The sequence below is a fragment of the Pangasianodon hypophthalmus genome, chromosome 4 (genome assembly GCF_027358585.1).
Source record: "Pangasianodon hypophthalmus isolate fPanHyp1 chromosome 4, fPanHyp1.pri, whole genome shotgun sequence".
NCBI lineage: Eukaryota > Metazoa > Chordata > Actinopteri > Siluriformes > Pangasiidae > Pangasianodon > Pangasianodon hypophthalmus.
This window is the reverse complement of record NC_069713.1, coordinates 19,802,235-19,828,457: the sequence shown is the minus strand read 5'-3', so window position 1 is coordinate 19,828,457 and position 26,223 is coordinate 19,802,235. Positions and strand designations below refer to the sequence as shown.

The window sequence follows — 26,223 nt, the reverse complement described above, 5'->3', positions numbered from 1 at the left end:
AGAAAGTTAAATTTAATTATACTAAAAATATCTGACAGGGTTACAGCATTGACCAGTAATTTGGGAGTAAACAGGATTTTCAGATCTAGTTCAGTTTCTTATGTGTATTTCTTAAAAATCCAAACACATTACATTAAGTATCACAAAAACTACTACATTCACTACTTTTACTACATTTATTAACTATTAATTAAGGTCTAGTATGTGACCGTCTATAGTAATATGTGTCCAGGTTGTCACTTGTTTTCCCTCTGTAATAGAACACAGCAGTAAGAAGAGTTTCCTTTGTCAGACTCCACAGAATTATAGATGCAAAATATTATGCATCAGGCATCATTGGAATCCTTAATCAAATTACCTTTAGTTATTGTCACAGTTTATTGTAATGCATCAACATATAAGCCTTGATAAGTAAACAGTCCAGTACATTGTCATTACTACTCTAAATGAGAAATTTGATATTATAATGGCCGCTGAATTTAGTCAGTTTGCTCAAAAGGTGAATCAGGCCAGCAAAAAAACACAGAACTCTAGAACCTATTGCATGCAAGGGATTTTTTTTAACTTAAGAACATAGTATAACACTTATCTGATGTAACTGTATTTCATTACAGTGATAAGAGTTTTCATGCAACTTGAACTGAAATGAGATCTAACATTTACCTAGGGTGAGAGCCACTGAATATAACCATCCATTTCACAGATTTGATCAGCATCAAGCCAAGAGGATATTGCTATCCATGTGATATCATGAAGAGAACAATAGAAGCATAGGAGAACCCTCACTTAACATGAATGGCCCCTGGGAAACTATGCATTCATGTCTCACTGATGGACAGGCAGGGATATTCCATTTCAAGAGCACACGAAACACTGTACTCCTACTGAGGTACGTAAATCCCCTCTGATTGATGCATAAGAAGGTGCAGTCATCCCCCAGTGCCCACCAGGTCAGGAATGAGTGAATGTACCTTAGGATGAAAGAAAGAAATGAAAGGGGACAAAAAACCCTTGCTGAATGTAAGATAGCTTTTCCATACCATATCGCTCAAGGCGAATGAAAGTGTAAAGCTCTGACTCTGTTTCTATTAACTGTGAGATTAATTTCCACTGTAAGACTTCTACTGTGATGCGTATGAATATTTGTGTGGTATAACACTCTATGCCAATGGTTGAAATCATCCAGGAGTGTGGGTTCACGCAATGGTTATTTAATGGAACATAACATATTAAAATAATATAGATTAAAAATAAATACAGTCTGATGTGGAAATCAGTATTCAGAAATCCTGATATATCTAAGGAAAAATGGTGTGTAAATATCAAATGTTGATGTAATTAAAATATCAGTAACATTTAATAAACAAGGAGTTATTAAGGAGAGACAGGTAACATTTACAATAAAGGGTATTAACTCGAGAACATTAAATAAAGCACCAATAAACTGCTAATGCTGCCGAACAACAGCTGTATTCACTACATAAAATAAATATGCACTTATTTGCTTATTAGCTGTGACTTGGAATGAATAGCAACACTACCAATGTGGTCAGCTTCGAGGCATGGGGTACTAATAAACAGTCAATGTGACTTTTTAAAAATTCACTGGATCTATCTGTGGTCTTTTGCCATTTTGACACAGGTTATAAAACACCACAGTTTCGCTAGTGGAATGAATGTGAACAGTTTTTCCTAACGGTCACGCAAGTGCAAGTTATGAGCGCTTAAGCAAACAAACCAGAAGGGCTAGGCATTACTCAAAACAAAAAGCAGGGAAGGGGTCAGCCGATTAGCAGACAGGCATGAACTAGGCAGAACAATTGGGAGAATCGTAAACAATGAGGCAAACCAGGCAATGAACGAAAGGCTTAATAATATCACAGGCACAATGCTGGAGTGAGACATTGCAAAGTATGCAAGTGAGCCCAGACATGATTGCAGACAGGTGAGTTAAATCAATAATCCAGTGAATTAGAATGGGACAGGTGTTTGAATGAGGATCATGTGGCATGGTGGTGAGCTGGGAATTATGGGAATTGGAGTTCTTAGAGTTGGGAGTTGCGGATGACACCATGACTGACGTAAACAGCGCTATACCAAGAAATACAAACCCAGCTTTCTCTATGAGTCATGGGAACATTTACACCTCAGGAAAAAATGTGATTACTTAAGTGGTAAGATATTTTAGCTTGTTTACCCACATTTTAAGTGTGGCAAGTTTTTAAACAAAAATGCATGTTTGCAGCTTGATGGAGCTGCTGGTTGCACAGGCTGCTGGTTGCACGGGCTCCTTTGCTAGTTTAAAATGGTACAGGGAAAGAAATCACACATAAAGGCTGTTCATGTCCACAGGATTCAGCCAAAAACCCTTTTGTCTGTGGGACACCACTAGTGGTTTAAATGCTAAGGTAAGTGGCATGGTGTTTTTCCAAGGCAAATAAGGCCCCTGTAAAAGGCTAAGTAACACTCCTTGAGCCAAGAAACCCAAGCATGACTGGCATCAGGCACTTATGCAGGGTACAGTATGAATTGCTACAGCGAACACCTGTTTAAGATCTCATCAGTTATGCTGTCCTTTCCAGGCATTCTAAAAATCTCACCCACAACTGGTTTTATTTACCTCTTGTCCCAGATGCCTGTTGTCCATAAGGTCAGCCAAAGCAGCTGTAAATGGCAATTGATACAGTTCTATATGTTCTTCCCAAGAAGCACATCTGGAGAATGCACTGTGGAAAAGGCAGACACTGTCGTTTGACCTTCTGAACCACTATAATACACAAGAACCCATTTTTGACCCTGAAGCCATATGCTATGGCATTTATTAGCAAACCAACCACTGGTGTTTTCGGAGGGGTTTTTTTTTGTTTGTTTGTGTCATAGTGCTTTAAATTGTCTGTTATCTTCACTAACCTATACATTATCCGCCATACCTTACATGTGACTCAGACAGAGTTTTCATTCAGCTGTGCAAACAGAACAAAATCACTGAGTACACTCAGTACTCTTTACTGCCAGTACACACACTCCGGACATCTAAATTAAGCTGTTTGCTTTTAAGGTTCACAAACTTAGCTTTAGATGTCCACGTCTTTATCTATAGCTTGGCCACCCAGCATAGCATACATACAGAGCTTCTATTGAGGTATTCTTGCTTTTTTTGCTTGTTTTTTCCTGACAAGTCCAGGAATCTGAGCAGAGACATGCTGCCCCTACAGTCACGAAAGTCAACTTTCTGGCAAATCGGCAGTCCATCTTCCATTAGTCAACACAGACTGCAAGCAAACAAGTGCCCTCTGTGTTTATCATGGCCACCATACACAGGAGCCTGGCTGTTTCAGTAACAGCTTTGACATTCTGTGTCCATCAATGTATGTTTTTTTGGAGGAGGTACATCGGTAGCTTGCCAAATGTTATCATTTATGGTTCCATGGTTTAGCAACAGAGAGATATACAATGAGATACTGTGCTTGATTTTCTGCCAGCTGTGTGATCATTAAAGACATATATGATTGTGCAGATATTTTGAGTTCTGCTGATGAGCTGATTCAGCGAAGTATATAAAGATGTAGGCAGAAAATTAAAAAATAAGGGTCTGTGCTTTCATTTTATGGCAGCTTGAAAAGCTATGGAAACTGCACAGGCTTTAGACCACAGCTGACATGTTAATGGTCATTTTGGGGATGTTTCCTGCTCCATGCTTCTCTTTCTCTCTGTGTGTGTTACTATATTGCACTGTCTCAAATTTAAAGTCAAAAATATCAGTTACTGTGAACATATTCTTATGAGCACAAGATCACTATCGGTTAGCAGACCAACATCAGTTTAAGCATGCACAGATCCATTTCCTTATGAAAATATAATAAACTTTAGTGTACTGCAAGTATATAAAGTAAATAAACTTAAGACATGCCTTAATAATATTTTTGAAGATATTTTAGTACATTTACCATATAGCTATTACTTATGCTGCTACTCTAAATATACTGTAGTAAACCTGCATAAACTTAAAGTACTGTATACTTGAAATATTATATTCTATATATTTTTTGTAATGACTCACAATGCTGATTGCATGTATACATATACTGTGTGGACCCAGTTAAGAAGAGGGTACTTTTTAGATTTAAGCTAAACAAAAACAATGCCATGTAAATGTTTTGTAGTAGAAATGCTTGAACGTTGATGTATTGTACAGAAATTGTACAACGACAATAAATAGATTGTACAAGGACAATAAATACATACTCACATAATGAACTTTAATCCTTTGGGAGAATGGCCAACATTTGACTTTTCTATTTCAGAGATGAAGATAGTCAGGGAAACTGACTGTTTCCGTGATCTTGGTAACAGTGAAAACAAACAGGGGCCATCTCTCAGCACCCCAGTATTTGGGAAAGGCAGTGGCGCTGAAAATCTACTGAGCAAACAGCTACTGGGAGAGTGTTACTGAACATACGAGCCAGAGCATTGGAAGCGAGAGGCAGTGACCTCCATCACATTATAGAGCCTGCCACACAGAAACCACACATATGGTGCCCAATAAATCTCTTCTGCTGTATTAAAGAATTTAAATAGTGCTGGGGATCTGTCTCTTTAGGCTGGCCAGAATGCAGTCAGTTTGGTGTGCCAGAGATTTTGTTATTATTTCTAAAATGTGGATGTGCATTAACTTTGATATATCAGTATATTTGGAAGCATATTAGGTTAGACTTGAACATACACAGATAAAGATGATTTGCCTTTTGCATGCACAATGATCTACATTGTTGCTGAGAGTAATAAATGGGGAACATTTTGCTTTTGTTGAACTGCAACCAGCTAAAAGAACTAGTACTGCATCAGTGATGTTGGCAGAAATGTTCAGTGATTTAGCTGGGGTGTCTATGATGGATGATAGTTTTTGTCCTTCCTACTGTGCACTTATATGTCCCTTTACAATCAGTGTTTTTTTTAACCATACACACTGGTGAATTACATGAGACTTGACAGACCATAACTAATAGACATAATATTGAGAGAAGCATCAGTAGCACACCGCAAACCTGTGGGGCAGCCCCAAAGCACAAGTCAGGGCCCCTCCAGTGAATATGGGTGTCACGCAAAAGCTGTGCCGGGAGTCTGGGTATGACAGGAATGAGCATGTCAGTGGACTGGTGAAGAGGTGGAGCCTGTATATGAAGACATACTGGCATCCAGGAAATGCTTATTCCACTATCTTGGTGCCAGGATAGAGAAAAGTCTTGATGCATGACTTCTTTGTGTCTTGAGGCATTGTGGGTTAAGTCAAGCCATTATTGTGGCTCAAAGAAAACATGGTACATAGGGGGGATTGAAAAGTGCCTTCAGGTAAAGTGGGCGTTTGTTTTTGTCTTTGTAGGCAATAATCAGTGTTTTAAATCTGATGTGGGCAGCTACAGAAAGCTAGTGGAGAGAACCCAGCATTGGGATGATGTGGGTGTACTTCGGGAGATTGAAAACAAGCTGCACATCTGCATTTTGAATCCATTGCAGGGGTTTGATACCACACTTGAGAAGAGTTGTCAGATTGTGGTACTCCAATCTTGAGATTACAAGGGACTTAACAAGCACCTGAGTGTCTTTAGTAGAGTGAAATGGCCAGGTCCTCTTGACTGTTGGTTGTGCAGAAGTGTTGGCTCAGTGGTTAAAGATTTGGGCTACTGATTGGAAGGGAGTTCAAATAGCAACACCATCAAGCTGCCACAGTTGGGTCCTTGAGTAAGACCCTTAACAGTTCAATTGTATTTGTTCTTTGTAAAACAGCATAAGCAAATGTTTACATTAATGTTTACAATGTACACTATATGACGAAAAGTTGTGCACTACTGACCATCACACCCATATGTGGGTCTTCCCCAAACTGTTGCTACAAAGTTGGAAGCACACAATAGGATTATATAGGATGTCTTTGTATGCCATAGCATTACAATCTCCCTTCTAGCCATTCCTGAAGAGTGGAGGTTATTATAACAGCACAGGGGGACTAAATATGGAATTGGATGTTCAAAAAGCACATACTGTATGGGTACGATTATCAGATGTCCACAAACTTTTGGCCATGTACTGTATCATGTGCTTTACAAACACATGGCAGGATGCACGTATGCCAGACTTAACACATACTAGTAGTAAGCAACTTTCACAAGCAATTTTACACATAGCCATTTCCAAATTCTGTACAAAACTTATCCCAGGATTTCATACATCATGCTCTTATGAGGGTCTTCTAGTGGAGGCGTGGGCTGCAGGAGTGGCCATACTGTGCTGGGAAGCATATATGTTAGCATTTGATTATAATCTAACTTCAACTAGTGACCCCAGGGTTGAAGTTAGTTACACAGTAACAAAATGCATTTGTATTTTATAATACGTGGTGCTAAAGTACTCTATTTATGAATAGGGCTCATACAAAACAGGGCAATATTTCAGACCACCTTTGGGACTTGGACATTTTAAGAAATCTGTAATCCAGAACCACCCACATTGCCTGTGCTATATGTCATTACGAAATCAGACTTCAGACACGGCAACCTTATTTATGGGCTAAGAGTGTGCCAGTGTTACAAATTAAACAGGTCTCAATTCAGGAATAACGTCAGTATTAGAACACAGTACCATATATCATGTATTTCCATGCTGACACAGAAGATGCACCCAGTGTGATGTGCTGAAGTTCATCGGCACATCACCCTTGGTACGGTTTTAAAAAGTGGGGTACAAAAAATTATCTTGGTGCTCTTTTGAAGATGCAAATGGACCATGGTGAAGCATAGCCTTAAAAAAGTTTTTTTTTTTTCCCGTAGTGTTTCTGAGAAACAGTATCATAACCAAGAGTTTAGAGCATACACAAAGAAATTGCATATTTCTACTGGCTGGCTTGCTATGCTCTGATAAACGTAGCCAATTTAGCCTCATTGCACAAACAGTGTGGCAGCTAAAGAGACTACTGCAGAAATCTGAAGCCCACATGGGTAGATAAGTGAAGAATCAAAATGTAGTTCATTTCTCAAGCAACAGCTGCTGCTTTCATGCAATAGCATCAGCTTTCTTGCTTGTAAAAAAAAATTAGGCTTCAGATTTTCACTCACATTAGGCAATAACACGACCGACTTCAATATGACCTAAGATTAACCTTAAAAGAGTGTTGGCATCATAATGGAATATTCTGTAGTAGCTCCCCATTAAATTAGCTGTCTCCTCTTTCTTCTCGTTTATGACTAATTACAAGCTTTCATTCACTCCAGTATCAGCTACTTAAGGCCTGCATGGTTTTGCTTGTTGAGATATGTGGCTTCAGTTAAGGGCTTGGCTGCTGAATTGGATTCGTGTCTGTGTCAAAGAAAACAGGCTTCTGGGAGGTCTTTTAGCACTTGTACTACTAGCCCATGAAACAGATGGTATGAAGAGAGAAATATGTAAAGATTTATAAAAAGAGACATGCAGATATATGTTAAAAATATACCAAACTAGGCTTTGAACAATGCTTGCCCAGTATATTAGCTTTCAGCATCTGGATTTCTTTTTTCTTCGCACAGCAATTATGCTCAACAGCACAAGACGTGTGTCAAACTCTAACTTTTTAAAGACATCCAAAGTACAAATCACATGCAAGTGGCAGGCCAACTTCATGAGAAAGCAGCTGCAAAATTGTATATAAACATTCACCACACAGTTCTAGTGAACACACCATGGCACCATTTCAAGAAATCTTATTCACTTTCTTTAAATACAATAGTACCAATTAACTATACCAGCAAAGCAACGCATTTTCTTCAGAGAAATCCAGAAATCAGATTGAAGCACTAACAAAAAAGCTCAGTCCTAGCAAAAAAGCTCAGTGTAGCGTACCATGTACATTTCACCATCACTCAACGTAGCCAGAGCAAATATGGTACCCTAAACGTGCTATATAAATGTCTTTACCATCATAATCTTCTTTAATCCAACCATGATGAAGTATGACAGATGACAGAGAAGGAGTGCTGAATCAAAATCATGCACTCTCACTCTCCTGTAATTAAAATGTTTGAATGGAGAGCACTTTTCAAAACCGCAGCATACCATACCGGCTCTGCAAGAGATGGGCAGGAGGCTCGTTTGTGACAGACTATATAATTATGAAATGTGCAGCCAATCGAACTGTGTGCTTGAGATGGTGCAAGCACATTATATTTAGGCATATATGTAATTTACAGTGGACTAATCTAAGATACTTTAACCCTTTTCTGATAGCTGCTTTCACCTGTGTTAATTAGTAGTTCTAGTTAATATGGATTTTGACAAAAGACTCTAAAGGTACACTGTCAGGCAGCTGGCACTTGAAACCTGTCTGTCTTGCACTACTTCGCCCACTCTTTTCCTCTGCCATGCCATTGCTTTGGCACTGCTGTTCTGGCATTTGTTCCAAATAATAACTGCCTAAGGGCATATTTGTCATGTTGGTGCGCAGGCAATCAAATGAGCGTGTCTGTGGTTTTATGTGAAATTAGCATGCCAGGGTGTTTCTGCTTTCAGAGAGAATGTGCTCTGGGTTTGTGACATGCTCCTATTTGCTCTTCTGTTAAATGTCCATTTGACTTATCTTTAAAAGAAAATAGGATGGAAATGGCAAATGGGCAGGGGCAGCTGGTATAAATGGGCTAACAGGGCCAAGTTCCCCTGTCTTTCACATAAAAATACATGAATATAAGGTTTCATTTTTGGCATCCACATCAGATTATTTGCTGATGGATTATTTTGGATTTTTCTGGAACCAAGCACAACAGTATCAACAGTGTTCATAAGAAAAATACACACTATATGAAGAAGAAAGACTGGGACTGATTTCCTTCTATCTCAGACTATAGATTCATGTAGTCTAACAGTGACAGTCATGCCAGAGTCAAACACCCCTACATTTGAGCTGATATTTTGTCAGCCTACTTCACTGATACATCTGTAACATATTAGCAGCGATTGAGAAGGCGCATGTGAAATACATTACGTGAATGTAATGACTGTGAGTAAGGTGGATTATTTACTGCATCATCTTTTTTCCCCAAAATGGCTTTGGAGGAGAAACTAAAAGTTTATAGCCTAAGCACACATTATGCAAAGTGCAAATTACACAAAAGGACAGATGACAGGACTGTACTGTAGGGGTTTTTTGTTTGAATGAAGAAAGTTGCAAATTTTCTGTTTACCATGTTTAATATTCAGAGGAAACGCAGCATGAATCCAGTAGGGCATTACAGTCTTGAAACACTTAGACTTTAAACACTTGAATTAGAAACCATGAACACAGCTGCCTTTCTGCCTATCTTATGTTGTAATTCGTTGCTCAATCCTAATAATTTCATCTTTGAGCCATTGCTGGATATTAGATTTTAGCCCTCCCGATTAATATCACAATCTGCCATCAACCATCAGGCCATAGGATATTCTCACGCCCTTTGACAGTGATAATTAGTGATCATTTGTGGATATGTAGATATTGTGGATATTGTAGTTCTTGGTGTTACAGTGTTAACTGTTACAGTGTTGTTGGCCAGTGTTAATTCATCACCAGGTACTTTCCACTTTACTGTGTATATGCTACTGTACACCAAATGTACACTATAAGGTATATACTGTACTGTATATGCCTGCTGAAATCTGAGCAACAAATTCCTGACACTAAATAAAGTGTATGTGTTTGGTTGGCTTTCTATCCAACTCCCATTTACCTCTGTGGGGCCTGACCAAGGTCCAGCTGAAGTGGCAAGATATCCATCATTTCATGGAGAAAAGTAATAATGTGGATCAGATGCTGAAAGGGTTGGTGAACACCTTTGACTCAGCTTAAGAAATATGCTGCCTCACCTAAAGGAAAATGGTTTTTGTTGCTAACATATGGACCCTTCTGTTGACCCAGAATACATTCTGTTTGACTCACATAATTCACATGGTTTGTTCAGCCCAAGTCTCTGAGGGAGTTACCGGTCTTTTCTCTGGCTCCTCATATCCTCAAGCAGTAAGCTGGGTGAATGCTGTGTAATCAATTCTGCATGATACACCCTGCTTTCTAGACTTGGGTGTCCACCACATTTGCCACTTGGGAAATGCCACCCAGTCCGACCAACCCTCTTTAACTAATTATCTAATTACATTTTCCTCTGCATAAGCATTCTTGGCATTAGGCAGTGGGACTTAAGCTACTCTGGGAGAGCATTCAAAGCAAGGGTCTGTCCTTGACTGTAGAAAGCTCTGATTCAGAATGGTATGGGAATCTCTATGGGAATGAACTATATTGCTGCATAATTTGTAACATGCTCTCTTAGTGTTTTACACTTACAAATTGCCAATATAAATGCTTTTAAATTCCAAACACTGATGCAACATATAGCCAACCATCTGTCATGCGTCATAGCTGCCCTCAGGAAAACAAATGGCTTTTTTTTTTTTTGTCTTAAGTGGGTGTGATCAAGGATGTAAACCGGGCAGATAATCAAAACCAGAACTATGTCAGCACAGTGCATCCTCTCATTCTTCCTGAGTAGTGAGAGCACAACCCTCAGACAGAGCATGCTATGGCTTGGAGAGGCAGTTGCTTTGCTTGTGTGTTCAAATGTTTCACTGTGTGTACAACTATTTGTGTGTACAACTGGGAGTCTTTATAATTTATATAAAGTATAAACAGATCTCTAAGCCAGAGCAAATTAAACTCCTATAGCCATGTGTGAACCTTCTGTGTGTGTGTGTGTGTTTATTTTTTTTTTTACCATTGCTATTCAGGTCAGTTCAGTTGCAAATGCAGACCATCTTTTGCATACAGTGTATACATGAAACAGTGGAGGTCCTTGGGAGGTAAAACCAGGCATGTCGTAAGAGCATTGTGTCTATTAAACCATGTAATCTGTCACTGTCGTGGTAATAATATCCACCCTGGCCATATCAAAATGCCATCATTTCCTGTTCACTGAAGAAAAGCCATTGGCTAAGTTTTTTTTTTTTCATGTGCTGTTTCAGTGCTTAAATGACAAAAAGCAATTTTTGGTGTTTGTATGGATGCAGAACTCACACATGACTGGACCTCTTTTCCTGCACTACTGAGGCTTTGTGCCTGTCTGTGAATATGAGAATGCTAACTCACTCTTTTTAATGATACCATGTGTCAATATATGTAATTTCATCAGGAGCTCCAGATTTCATTGCAGCCAAACCGGATCCTTGCAGCCTATTTAGATAGTTACAGCCACTCAACACCTTTAGCATACCATGACTCTGTTTGTAGCCTGGGAACGAAGGATCGAGTTTGGACTGCGAGTTTTCACACAAGTGGGGACTTGACGGGAATTACTCTCTCATTTGCACTTATTCGTCCCTTGAGAACGATTAAAGGTCAACCCGGAGCCTTGTATTTCATACGCTGCTCCATGTGGAGGTCTTTTAGTCAGGTTCACGTCTTATATTATATGGCTGCTCTAATGAATGTGGACATAGGTCACTCAACAGTCTAGGAGTTTAGGAAAGGTCCGAAAAGTGCTGTGCAATTTAGCATTAAATCCAAATACCATGATCATCTCTGTGCAGGGTAATGTATGATGACAGGACATGATTTTCTTTTTAAGCAAAAAGGACTGGGAGGTACTTAGTAACATCTAATTTGATACGACGTGATGTTGACACGTTTATGATGGTGTGATTAAAATGTAAGGCTGACAAGAGGCCTATTGACAGTTAAGTGCTATTATTTTGATAATCATCATTCCCCTTACCCCTCTGGCTTTATTTACTTAGCCTTTATGTTCCATTCAGGCCAAAATGATTTATTTAAATTTTTTACTGAAAGTGGTGCAATACCAAAAGTGTTTTTTTTTCCAGCATCTGGAATTTCTCTAATTTCTCTAATGAACATGTTAAATCACTTTTTTTACAAAGGGCTCTCATGTGTCTATTTCAGTAAATATTGCTTATAATTTTATCTGCAACTAATAAATGAGTGTGAAAAGTGTATATATATATATATATATATATATACTACAGTTGAAAAGTGTATATATAATACAGTTGCGTTATATACAATGAATAAAGATGGTCTGGGTCAGTACGACCAAGCAAACAGGAAAGACTGCTAAAATCATGTCAGTGGTGGTTGGATGCAAATCTGTGTCCTTTTAATTGAATTTCTCTGAAAATGATGGTCATATTCGGGCCCATCTTGCACTACATCCAGACCCTGGACCCCCTCCCAGCCCAGTACAACTTCCACAGTTGTTCCCTCTTGATGGTTGTCAGGGGTCAGGGAAGAAGTAGTCAGGGTTAGCACAGGCAAATCTACAACCATATCCATGAGCAGGCAAGCAGAGATGAAAAGTGGAGAAAACTAGAAATATGCTATGTCAGCATGCTGGCACAAATTAGGCACACTATGAAACAGGGTACCTCAGAAATACAAGATAAATCAGAAGAGACAGTTAGACATGTAAGATATTGCATGGATCACAGAAAAAGGAATAATGCATGTATGATAAAGTGAGTCAGTGTGATCAATTACAATGCAACAAGATTTTTTTATTATAAAATGCATTTTATATGCGTTTTTATTTTCATTTGTTTTCCACTACTCACCATCACAAGTATTTTTCATCATATTCTTTACATTAATTTAAGCAGAGGCATGTCTAAAGACACACATATATTTATGCAAATATATATTGCATATATATTTTTTGTCTAGAAACAAAACTTTTTTTGCCAAAATGCAATATATCCAGTAGAAACAAAAGAATCCCATGGGATTAAAAACAAAATCTTTAAGAATTTTGCAATAAATTCTGATGTAAATATTAATAAAGAATATTCATGAATAGAATCAGAAATAAGCACTGTACATAAAAAGAACACAATAGTTCCAGTAGTTTAACCACATTACGTTGCAGCTTGATATTCAGTTATTCACCTTAAAACATATTTAATGTCTATAGTGCAACGAATAGGAAACAAAGTAGTTGCAATAACCAGTGTGGAGTTTAAGGGGTTAATTCATTAATTGCTACATGTCTCTGTTCGAAGGTAAGCCCTGTCATGTAATCCCTTTACAGTTAAGTGCCTTGTCCTAAGTCCATTGTCCAAAGATCTGTGGTTGTTATTATGTTAAAGGCATTGTTTAATAAAATGCTAAAATGCATATTCGGTTAAATTAACTGTTATTAACTATAAATTAAATGTTATAGCATCACTCAGTGGTTCATTATATTTGGCTACTCACTCATATAACGTATGTATAACTGTTTGGAAGCATTTGTCTTTGCATGACACAAGTTTCTCATCAGTGACTGAGAACTGAAAATTTCTCTTTTTAACATAGAATCAACAAGTCATTGCTTCTTCTTGCTCAGGAGACATTGTACAGTGTTGTTTTACAGCAGAACAAACAGTACTGCGATCATGTCTCTTCCTTTTGTACCACTTCACTCGGTTGAGGTTTTCTGTCAAAGGGTCCTGTTAAAGTTTAACTGGAACATGATATCATTCCAAAGGTTCCCTCCAGGCGTCAACCATCCTCAGTTTGCTTCATGTGTATAAGCTGTTGAGAGTTCCATGGAGGTAAAATCCAGTATGGCCTACATGGCAGTGCTTTGAGTTGTGCATAAAGCTATAGTATAGAAGTATAGTAGTACAGTACATTTCAATACATATTTAAGACATTTTTGGCCTATTTCATGGCCATTTCTTCTAGAAGCTTAGGTCAGTGTGCTAGTGAGGCATGCGCAGCCAAAAACTCAAATATACCTCTCAAATATAAATCTGCAGATTTTTACAGATCCCAGTCATACAGCATTCCTGAAAGGTAGAGTGGAAAAATACCCATGAGTAACCAGGAACCAACCTTCAGTACATAAACCAATAACTTACTTAACGTTTTTCTTCTGTATTTAATGTTTGAATTTTATTAAAAGATCACAGCAAGTTCAGACATCATTGTTTTGAGTTTCGTCATTTTCTCACAAGACACAGGCAATGCGTTATTAACAACAAGCGCAAGCATTGTACTGCCCAGAGAAAATCTTAAACCCAGAACCAGTCACTACAGATCAGATAAAATTATTACCTACTTGTTTAGGTCAGGGATTTGTTTTTCCCAAAAACTTCATCCAGGTCTTTCGAATGCACTCTGTGAACATGCTTGTGTAGGCAATGTATTAGGTTCTTTGGCAGAGTACTCTCCACTGATTTTGCAATAAAATCTTTGTGATTCTTCCTCACTCCTGTTGAATTGCAGCCTGCGTCCTTCATTTTCTTCCTTCATTTAAGTGAATTCTTCAGAGCTTAAAATCCAAAAGTCTCGTAAACGAGCCCAAGCACTGCTCTACCTAAGTGCATTGACATATCATTGTAACACTGGAGGTAAGGTCCAACCCTTTAAGTTATTGTTGCCAACTTCCTTGTTGCTATAATCAAAATGATCAGAAGAAAAAAATCACACCACTCCAACAACTACTATGCATGAGGGTAGAAATTGCTCTAGTTCTAAATGGGAAAAAAAATGATGAAATACTAAACAGTGCAAACGTCTTCCAAGATTGTAATAGCTGAGCCCTGGTCTAATGGCAATGGCAGTGCTCTTAGTCTATAGTCTGATTTCCACTGAAATCCCATGGAAAACTAGGAGTTTTTATATTTTAACCAAACACTTCTAGGTTACAAGTTATTAGTTTTTGTTGTTGTTTGTTTGTTTGTTTGTTTGTTCAGTAATGCTTCTGCTAATAGAGTCTAATAGACGATGTCATCAGAAAGTTTACTTTTATTGAATAGGTATGTCATATAGGAATACAATGGTGAGAGTATAGATAGTATCAGGGAATTTCCTTGCCCTTTATTTAGAGCAATGTTTGAGACATGGCAGAGATTACACACATGAGAAGTGATGAATGACTGATCTACAGCAGGATTTTTCTGCACTGTGAACTTGCATGGCACATAAGCATGACAAGTGGTGCATAACAACCTTCTAGAAAATGGCTCATTGAGTGAATGCCATAATTATGTTATTTGATTTAGGGTTTTAAATCACTTGTATATGTGGTGAATTCAGTTCAGTTACTATCATCGTCTTGATGTCAGTTTAATTAATTCTTCAGAGATTAAAAACTAAATGTCTTACAAAAGATTTCATGGCTCTGCCCCTGTGCATTGACGTCATATCATTGTATCACTGCAGTTAAGATCCAGCCCTTCAGATTACTGTTGACAACTTCCTTCTAGCTTCAAGCAGGAATTTCAGAGCAACAAATCAATTTGTTCACACATGTGATGCAGTGTCTATTTAAAGCTTTGTTGAACACGTTTAGCCTCTCCTGAAAAGTGTGTTGAAAATTTGACAACATTGTGTTTTAGCAGTGATTTTAGCCTATAGAACCTTAGAATTTTCCACTGCAAAAATATATAAACATCACTTCATACCTACGTTTTTTACTTGTCATCTGATACCCATGAAACAGAGGTTATTTAGAATCCGCAACCACTTCCACAGAGGTGAAGAATCATTAGTTTGTAAGTAATATTAAGTTCATTTATCCCTGACAATTTAATCAGAGTGCATATGTTTTGCAAATGGGTATGTTATAAGGGACAAATGACATTTCTCTTAATTAAGAAGAAAACATTTTTTGAAAAAAAAAGAAAGTGATAAATGTTTTAGGAAGACTTCACAATGATGTCTTTACAATGAAGCTAAAGCAAGATGCTTAAGCACAGAGGACTGAAAAGAACAAAAGCCATGCTTATCAGCATGGTGACTTAGTGACTAGCACACCTGCCTCGCACCTCTGGCATTGGGGGTTCAAATCCTGCCTCCTCCTTGTGTGTGTGGAGTTTGCATGTTTTCCCCATCCCCCAGGCTGATTGGCATTTCCAAATTGTCCGTGGTGTGTGAGTGTTTGTGTGATTGTGCCCTGCAATGGGTTGGCACCCCATCCAGGGTGTCCCCAGCCTGTGCCCCGAGTCCCCTGGGATAGGCCCCAGGCTACTCCATGACCCTGTGTAGGATAAATTGTAAGATTGAAAATGAAAATCACACTTTCAGACTTTGTACTATATCCTTATCTTTTTTTTCAGTTGCAGTTGGATTTTGGAGAAAAAATTTTGGAGAAACTTTTCAAAGGAGCACCATACTCTAAAGGATTGTATGATTACAGTAGATTCATATACCTTACTAATATACCTTACTAATATTAATTACTAATTAATAATACCCTACCACTGTATCTAAAAAGCATATTTCTAAAATGACAATTAAATGCTTTAAAATAAGAGACAAATTAGGGAATGTAAAAAGGTTTCAAGATGACAATTCTAATTACTTTTAAGTGATGTTAAACTATAATTTGGGGTAAAGTTGATCCCAAGCCTATTAGGAAGGATATACTATATACTAGCATTAAACAGCAGTTTAATTTTATGACCATCTAAATCAACTACTACGGCTGTCAGCAGTAAGGGCTGCAGGGGAACAGTCCGACACTTTGAGGTTTGCATGGCAGAGTTGGTTTACAGTCCAGAAGCCTTTCAGGAATGTTAACCGTTAAACAGCAGAAGATAAATGGGCTGTGAGGTAGTCACAGGCCGGAAAGCAATAGACATCTAAATCACCACTTCAAGTTGCCACCTCTCTCTTCAGGCATTGTCAAGATCATGTGGCTTCATATTTCCATAAGAGGCAAAGGATTCAATGCTGTCACAGCTACTTTTGTCAGACTGGCACCATGCAAGATATCCTCAGATCTCATGCAGGCTTGTTTTATATAACTTGGCTATAAGATAGAGATGCCTGTGCTATATAAGGTATGGGAAGAAAAAGATGAATTATTGCTCACACAGACAGTTAGTCTGGAGAGGGAGACATATGTCTCATTTTAAGACCTTTTGAAATAGCAGAGGGTGATGGAGGATTGTAGCGATCAGCGTTACCTTTTTGTCCAAGACTGTGACAGTTCCTTCCTTCCTTTTTTTTGTCCTCTCCACATATTCTGGGTTTATTACATTAGCTCACGTACTCGCTTTTTATTTCTCATTCAGAAAGACAGGCATATCATGAAAGTCCATGGTAAGTGCAAATATACAAAAAACAAACATGTCATGAATCAGAGAATTCCTCTGCAGAATTCTTTTAGGGCTATGACTTCTTACACAGGCATAGTGCATGAAATGCAAACTGTAAACAGGGGAACTTTAGCAGCAAAGGGTCCAATGTTGTGTCAAGCCAGCCAAAACCCTGTCATTTCCCAGAGACACGTCTTTATCAGTGCTCTTGGTGTCCTTGACCTTTTACTGTAGCAAGTAAATATTGGGGGTAGACTTTTGTGCCGTTGCCCTGTATATCCCTACTTGCATCCGGAAAGTCATCCTATACTTCATGACATGGGATTGCAGCATGTCACCACACAGCATGAGTACGGAAAACAGTACTATAACAGAAATTTCCCCTTAGGAAAGAGATCCAACACTTGAAAAAAGAGAGATCTGTCCTGAGCGAAAGCACTGGGGGTTCAGAAGAAAGAAGAGGAACAAAAGGACACTGAACAAAAGACAAGTGGCACATCAGTGGACATCAGTCAAGAATTCCTCATCACTCAAGCATTAAAAGAAACCTTGCACTGATCCCTTTAGAAGGAGATTAGCCAAATACCTCTTCCTGTTTCATTTCATACAGTCAAGAGCAGGGAGGAAAAGAGCACTCTGTTATCAAAACAGTGGAAGATATCTTATTAATCTTAGGAGGCTATGGATGAAACAGAAGCCCAGGTTGGGATTGCACTGAGAATATGTGGTCCTCCTTTTCATTTCCCTCTGCTCTAGTACCTGGAACCTCCCTCCAGGAAAGACAAATTATAATATCAGGTTGGTGTTATTATTTCTGATTGTGTTCTTCTGTAGGCCTGCTGTGACCTGGGCTCACTTTCCCTCTCTCTCAATGCACCCCTCTTGTACTTTGAAATTCGATCTCCCTGCCAAAGAAAGAAGCACACATTGCTCACTCTCTCTCTATACACATATACATTCATCATCATCGCTGTTAGTGTTGGAAGTCATGTCCCCTCACTACATTGGTGTACTCAGTGGGCTTACGTGGATGGAACCTTGTTCCAAACCAGTATCTCTCCGGAGTTTAGTCTTAAGGGCCGTGTCAACTCTGGTGTGAGTTGCCATTAGTGGAGTTGTTTTGCATTATGATGTATTCCTTTCCAGAAATAGTGGATATATTTTTAATGTGCTTTATATATGGAAAGTATTTATTATCTGTAAGTGACCATCCTTAAAATTGCCTCTGTTTAAAGTTTGTAATAACAAGTGTTTACATTTATGGACTTACAGAAGTGCTTCTCTGTCTACTTGTACTAGTGGACATCTTCCAGATCTTCTAAAGGTACGAATAAGCTAAGACACTTCCAGAAACAGGACTCAGTGCTGACACACAAGTACATTCATGCGCAAGTTACAAATATGCCTGATTAACCTTCATTTAACTGCTTATTGAAAAGTGTTTGTTTGAAGAAAGCATATCTTCAGGTTGTCCAAACAGTCAGGCAAATTGCTATAATATTTTCTTAGGCTGATTACTTAGAAGTTTGATAGTGACTTCAAATATTATAATCTTGCGATATTCATTAACAGAAGGTTTATAATGATGACATAACAGAAGCACATCAGAAGGACATAGTCTTCCAGGGAGAGTGTTGTTGACTTAAGAGAAGAGATTTCTGCCAGCACTTAATGTCTAGGTCCAATGGGAGTACAGGCCCCATGACAGCTGATTTTAACAGCTGGCTTGTTTTCTTAAGCAAGACGTTAAGAAGGGAATTTGATAAATTTGTCTTAAACATTCTAGAAAAGACTTGGCTGCATTAGGCTTTAGTTCAGCCAGGTTTCACTCGGCGGCCTTCTCTTTTTGGATAAATGTGCTATGATTGATAGGACGGTGTGATATGGATAAACTATGGAGTCTCCTAGGATGAGGCTTTACGGCACCTTTTTCTGTCTTATCACTGGAGGGACTGTGTCTATGACCCTAAAGAATTTGTCCTGAAAGAAATGTGCAAAAGCTAAATCTGGAAGGCTTATTTTGTCCATGAAATCTTTTCATGGTTGACTTTTACCCAAAATACACACCACACTACAGCTGAATATGTCAGTTGGGTGTCAAAAACTCTGAAATTGCCTCTGTACATTGGAAAAAAAAAATCCTTATTGGTTTTCTGCTGCAGTATATTAGGGAAAAATTCCACTCCTACCCTTTATTTATGTCTGCTGTCTAGAGTCTGATCAGTTTGATGTTTTACTAGGTCTTGTTGACAGTTCCTATGCACTCCTGCCAGTGCCTTTTGCAAAGGCCAATCCAAAATTGTGTCCTATTCCTGGTTTATGGGTATCAGTCTCACTAACATGGCTTATACAATGTCCAGTAATTGCTTGAGGGTTCACGCTATTCAGGACCTAGCAAGTAAACCAGAACTTGGAAGCTGTTGAATGTGATCTTGCAGCCAAGAATGTGATAAAACGTAGGCTGTAACTTCAACAACGCCTTGGAGTTATGTGCTGTTCAAACTTGGCAATTTGCCAAAAAAACACACACCCAATACTGCTGGGTGACTGAATGATTGCAAAAATATTATCTGGCACATAAAGGCCTGCTTAGGAAAGCACTGATGTTGCATGTAAATTTGATGATAAGCATTTGCTGTGTTCATCCATGCCCTCCTTTGATGTAGACAGCTAGAGACAGGTAATGTTCAAAGAAGCATACCTTGTTTTCCCATTCTTTAGTGCAGTGTGCAGTCAGAACATGCTTGGAATTTCCATTTATTCTGAAGTTATCTATGCAAAAATGCTGTACAAATTTATACCCTGGTTGCTTGCCTTATGTTGCTTGCTATTGAGTCATAGGCCTTTTTCAAATTAAATCATTTCAGATTAGCAGTCAGTTATTGATCAAAGCGTAGCAAGAGATGGTTTGCACAATTCCTGCCTCATTTTCTTGACTTTGAGATCCTAATGTGTGTTTTTGTCATTTTTGGTCTGTACACATTGCATTGCCCATTGAGGGAACTTCCGTGAAAATGAAAGCACCATCGAGATTCCAACAGTGTTACATACAAACAAAATGTATGTTGAATTTTGCAGTAATAGCAATGTGTAACACAGACACAGGTTCAAGATAAGGAACCAACAGCGAGATCTGGTGCAAGTGCGAGCCCGGGTTATTTACCTGAGATGGGATACAGGAGCATACCTGTCAACATTGGGATTGACACACACACACACACACACACACAAACACACGCACACACACGATTTTTTATTTATTTATTTTTTATTATTGACAATTGGATTTTAACAGTGAAAGAACAAACAACCTGTTGTGAGGGATTAACAAGTTAAACATAAAAAAAAAATTAAATGAACTAAAAAATTAAATGAACTAAAACTAAATGACAATACATAAATAGAAAAATACTAATAATAAAAAATAGAATATGTTTCCTTTTCGTTTTGACTCAACTGGGGGGTCCACACACACCAAGATACTTGCACAAAGTTTTCGCTTTTTTTGCAGGTACTCCAACGCCATCTCTCTCACGTTCCTCCATGCTGTTCTTCTTCTTCGACCGCTATTCTTCTTCTACTTGTTTTATTGGCGGGTGCCATTTGAGTGAGTTCTGTAGATGTTACAGCTAATGTTCTGTATACTGTCACCTGCTTTACCGGAGGTGAATGTAGCAAACATATCAATTACACCCAGTGGGATTTTTTTTTTATATAGAAAGATTAAAAATACAGGAGAAATACGGGAAAATATTTAAACGGGATGATAGCGGGATAGAATGGTAAAATACGGGAGAATCCCGGGAAAAACGGGAGGGTTGACAGGTATGTACAGGAGAGAACATCCATGATTCAGGAGCAAAAAAAAGAACTCAGAACCATCCAATTTACTTGTAATCCTCCATCAAACATGATTAATAGAAAACCAGGCAATAAACCATTTATTGAAAGCTATTGAACCAGCTTTATACAGTCTGCAGGCAAGGTCACACAAAGGGCTATGACAGACATGGGCCATATACACACAGTTACACAGTGAACACCTGGGACTAATAATGACAAGGCGGGGGAACTACAGACCTACCAGTCATGGGGCAGAGAGCATCATTAGAGATAATAAAGATGGAATCACCTACAGAAGGAAACAGGCTAGGGACAGAACCATGACCAAACCAGGAATTGACTTGACAGGGAAACCATGATGCAATAGGCTAGAACATTGTGAGAATATCATATCCACAAGGCCACATGTAAGTAGCTTATCCTTTATTAATGTATATAAGAAGAGGGCAAAGGAGATTCAGTGATGTAGAAGCGGCCATACACAGATACTATATATGCCATAAACTCAAGGCCTTTTGCATATATTGCATTGTGATGATAGGTTTATTTGTATATCTCTTGTATACCCATTATACCTATATTAAATCCCATTGTCTACAAATCAGGAAGAATAAAAATGGTCTGCCTATAAGAAGATATGGCACTATAAAGCCCTGAAAAGCATAGGAGACAATTATAATGCTGGTGAGCTTAGTTAAAGTTAGCTAATTTATTAGATATTTTGTTTGATTGCCTCTTGTTTATTAAATCACATAATCCCAATTTATATGCTTAACTGTTTATTTGGTCTCATGTATTTATTAATTATATCAATATTTATTATACTCTTAAGTCTAAATGTGTTTCTGTTAAAGATTTAAGAGATACAACTAATGTGACTGAAGAGCAACCTCGTTATCTATACATGTGAAGTAATATAGTATTATAATATAGTTGTGTTACAGTATTGCATACTTCACCGCTGCATGTAGGTGTACTATAAATACAGAGAGCACAGCCTATACATCAGAATGTGTCTTAACACAACCTGAACACCAGTATGTTAATTTGATATGTATAACTAGATTAAACAACAAGGTGTGATAGTTTCCTGTGGCAAATTGCACAGGCTTACTAACTTTACTCAAAGCACGGATCTGTTGTAAAAGTCATTTTCTGCTGTACCAGAGCTAATATAATATAAATCATATAATCATATTGTAATCATAATCAGCAATCATATTGCGAAGGAACACGAGTAATTTAGACCAACCTGTCCTTTAGAGGTCTGTATATGAACACAGATTCATTGATGAGTTTTATATGGTATATTTTGTGTTAGATTTAGATATTCAACCAAATTGGTTGACATATTTCATTAAACAGTAATGCTTAGTCTACCCTGAGTGCAGATCTCAGATATTATTTTTTTCTTTAAAAGGAAAACTTGACTACATTAGCTTGAAATTCCATTATTAAATAACTGTAATAACTGCATAATGTAAAACCACTAATACTACAATTAAAACAGCAAAAATGAATAATATATACTCACATACTGGGATGTCAAGTTCAGAACGGACTTACTGTATTAACCACACCCTTTATGCCCTAATGGGTAATTGTGCTAATGTATTACATTATATATTTTTTTCACTTGCTAGGTTCTTTAAACCAAAGTAGTAGTAACGGTCCTGTGAATTTTCACAACACTAGGCAACCACTGCTCCACAATCCCTTGCCAGCCAAATGATATGGTAAATACAGAATCCTTTGCTAGCCAAATAGTGTTAAGCTTTGAGTATTAGCACATATTTGATTTGTTATTTTTATTCAGGCTTCGTTGGCCCATATTTTGGAGACGTTCCTTAGCAGATTTGAAGAAGCCTCCCACTTGCCCCCATACAGCCCCCACCATCACCAGCTTGGCACAGACCCTCCAAGGCCCACAACTGACCTCCTTCATTATGGGGCGTTTATGGCCCTAGGAGAGCAGCTGAGGCTGGAGCCCATGAGCTTGTGCATCCTTGAGAATGATTGCTGTTGTTAATGGGCCCTGTCCAAGCTCTCCCCTGGTGTGAATACTAATACGGGAAGTTTTTTCAAACACAAAAGGGATACCCAGCACAGCAGGGGCTGACCACATAACATAAACCGTTTAGTGAAGCAAACAGCTTGAAAATCCATTTTAATATGCATGAAATGCTAGAAATAATACACTGTTCTTGTGGTACACTGGAGGAGTGGGAGACAGAAACGGTGGTCTTAGCCTTTAATGGAGAAATCACATTGTTTTCATAGTCAATAACGGGCACTGGGCAAATATTTGACAAGACCTAATGGATCCCAGACACGTAGTAGTTGTGGTCTTTCTCTATTCATACTTTCTTTACCTGTTTCTCATCATTTCCTCAGAAAAGTAAAAAGATGTTCTTCCATCTCTTTCACTGGATCCTACAACGGGGAAGATTTAATGGGAGCTAATAAAACTGGCTAAAAGCATTACACAAGACATAATGCCATGATTAGGGAACATAAACTACAATAACACTTCTTGTTTTTCTTAGGTGTGGGTGGATGCTAGTGATGGAGAAGCGATTTTCATCCGTGAGTTCACCCTGAGCCGCCGTGACGACTTCTCTGATGATTTCTTGAATGAAGGTCCTGCAAACCACAAGTCTGAGGATTCTGTAAGTGTCTGAATTTGTACGATGGTCTTTTATCTGCTGTTTTGCGTCTTTGCCAATCATAACAAGGCCATTTTTTTTATAAACCAAGTATCCCTTCTTATATCTTTTATATCTGCAAATATTTCTTATGGTTATCGATTCCTGTTACCTCATACTATACATATCACTATGTATAATATGGTATAGTATAATATGTATAATATAGTATACTGTATAATATAGTATAATATAGTAAAGTAATGCTATCACCTGGAATATCATAAAAATCTCAGTGACAGCAAACAGGGTTCCATACAGCTAGCACTGACAACAGTGACTCTTGCATGGATATGAATGCAGTGAAGAAGAACAGATGGGAAAAGCGTATGACGCACATGCAGGGGAAGGTCTGACATCTGTGTGACCTGACCCTTTTAAACAGCTCTGAGAGACCCACTTAGGAGCAGTCCAGCTGCTTCCTAAATCCATTCGTCACCCATTTGTGTTATGTAATCACTGCATGATCACACATGATTGATGCGAAGAAATTATTGTTAAGCTTAACGATTAGCTGCTTAGCTCTAACATACTGTAACCACACTGGAGCACAGAAGTGTCCTAGTGTTCAGTAGAGATCAGTCACCTTTGATAAATCATAATATTGCAAATACTAGCAGATTCACCTTATATTTACACTGTCCTTAAATTGTGTCTCAGAAGCATCTAAAGGAATTTGTCGCTCATGCTATTGAGTTAATGGCATTTGACTGTTCTGCCATATATGTGGCCACCCACACCTTAACCCTCACACTTTTACTGAATTTTCACTGAAGGGACTGGATTAAACAAAGGCAGAATTTAAGTTTCAGAGATCCTTAAGTCTTTTATTCTGCAATTGCATTTGTTTGCTTTGCCTAGCAAAGGGTTTTGTTTTTTTGCAACATAGAAGGCACGTCTTCCATTGAATTTCATCATAAAATGAAACTGATCACCCCTCATTTTCACATAAAAGCTCTCTTCATTTAGTCTTTCCATTAAAGAAATATTTAATCACCTTCTTGATGTCTGAGTCATATAATTATCCATATTCTGTATGTGTGGCATAAGAGGAGAATATTAAGACATAATACTGACATAATCTTCAAAAGTCATGAACTTCACTTCTACCTACTTGGAGCAAATAGATACCAGCTGTGGACCTCATTATGTTTTCATGCTATAATGCCACGATTTAATTTGTGCAATTTCAGATTGAATTGCTTCAGTTAACATCCTGTATTATTGCATAGTTAAAATGACTGGATGCAAAATCTGGGGATTTGGGGAATTGAAACCCTCAGTGATGGATAAAAGCTATTGCAAGCTACTCACAGAGGAAAATTTCGTAATGTGGGTTGTTACACCCTTCTGCGCCATCTGGATTAATCTGATAATTGAGTGGCAAGTCAATACGCATGCAAGGCTGCATCTCATAGTGCATACTACACACTATGTAATATGTCTTAACAGTAACGACACTGTTGGTGTACTGGCATCCTATTTAGTATTGTCTCTGAGGTATTACAGTGAGAATAAAAACTGCATTGTGCATAACAAAAACATTTGGAATTGTGCAGTGACCAACACACTGGTTAAATATCAAAATTAAAATTATTCTATATTTTAAATTTTTAACAGAATTTAATTCCTAATCAAGCATTGCACACTCTTGTCCTGTCAACTAGCTTCATGAGGCAGCTTCACCCAGGAAGTCTTTCTTATATCACGTCATTGCTAGTTTTAGCCACAAAAGAACTACAAGACCCATCAGCCTTAGCACATTACATGTCGTAGTCATGCTCAAAGATTATTCGCACCTGTTTTGTGTTTCACTAATTAGTAACCCTATTTAAGTTCTGGTTTCTTTGCCTTTCCTTGGCAAGCTTTTGTTGTGTGTTGTAATGGTTTGCCTTTGTTCTGCTTAGTCTTGTGTCTATATTATACCATGTTGTTCTTGCTGTTTTTTTTTTTTTTTTTAGTTAATGACCCCTGCTTCCAATTTGTATCTTTTGTTTGTGTTTTCCTTAATAAATACCTGCAACTGCATCTGCCTCCCAATCCCTGATGTCTTAAAGTTCACAAATACTGTTTCTCCTAAGTTCTACTGCTTCTTGAAGGGGAATTTTACTTAATTTTAGATATTAAAAAAACATTCATAAAAATTGCTTATTAAATATAACATTTTATTTAAATTTATATATGGACATTCTAAATATAAAATAACAAAATAAATGCCTGTGTATGTGTATATCTTTATGCTAAAATTATACATTTAAGAGAATTTTAAAGTTACTTTATTTCATATACTGTATAGTACAATATAGCTGAAATCAGTGCTTATAGAAGAAATGTTCCACTTGGCACTTGGCTGTCGAACTAGTTTTAATGTTGTGTTGCCTCAAGTCCTCAAACTCTTAAACAATTATTAGTTTTACCACAGTGCCAGAGAAATTAGTCGTTGCCTTAAACATAGTTTGCAGCTCCAGAAGTATTCAGTGTCTTGATTCATGGGCTTGTTTTTAGGGTTGTAGAGCTATAGAGGAGACTAGCAGCCTCTGCAACCTTGGCTTGTTACTCTGGCGTGACGTGGAGGAAGTGATCTTGGAGAGAG

The 26,223-nt window shown here is 38.0% G+C and overlaps 1 protein-coding gene across 7 annotated transcripts in view; it reads left to right on the top strand.

Moving 5' to 3' along the window:
- Positions 1–26,223, top strand: part of LOC113540242 (ADAMTS-like protein 1) — a 104,579-nt gene that overhangs the window by 19,706 nt on the left and 58,650 nt on the right. For 6 of the 7 annotated variants that reach the window (XR_004578062.2, XR_008301598.1, XM_053233236.1 and 3 more), the window contains exon 2: positions 23,472–23,594. Coding sequence is in view for 5 of the 7 variants with exons in the window: in XM_053233236.1 (XP_053089211.1) it covers positions 23,472–23,594 (123 nt within the window). In the remaining 2 variants the exon portion in view is untranslated. Of the gene's footprint in view, positions 1–703; positions 890–23,471; positions 23,595–26,223 lie in introns of all 7 variants that reach the window. The other variant, XM_053233239.1, reaches the window with a different exon arrangement.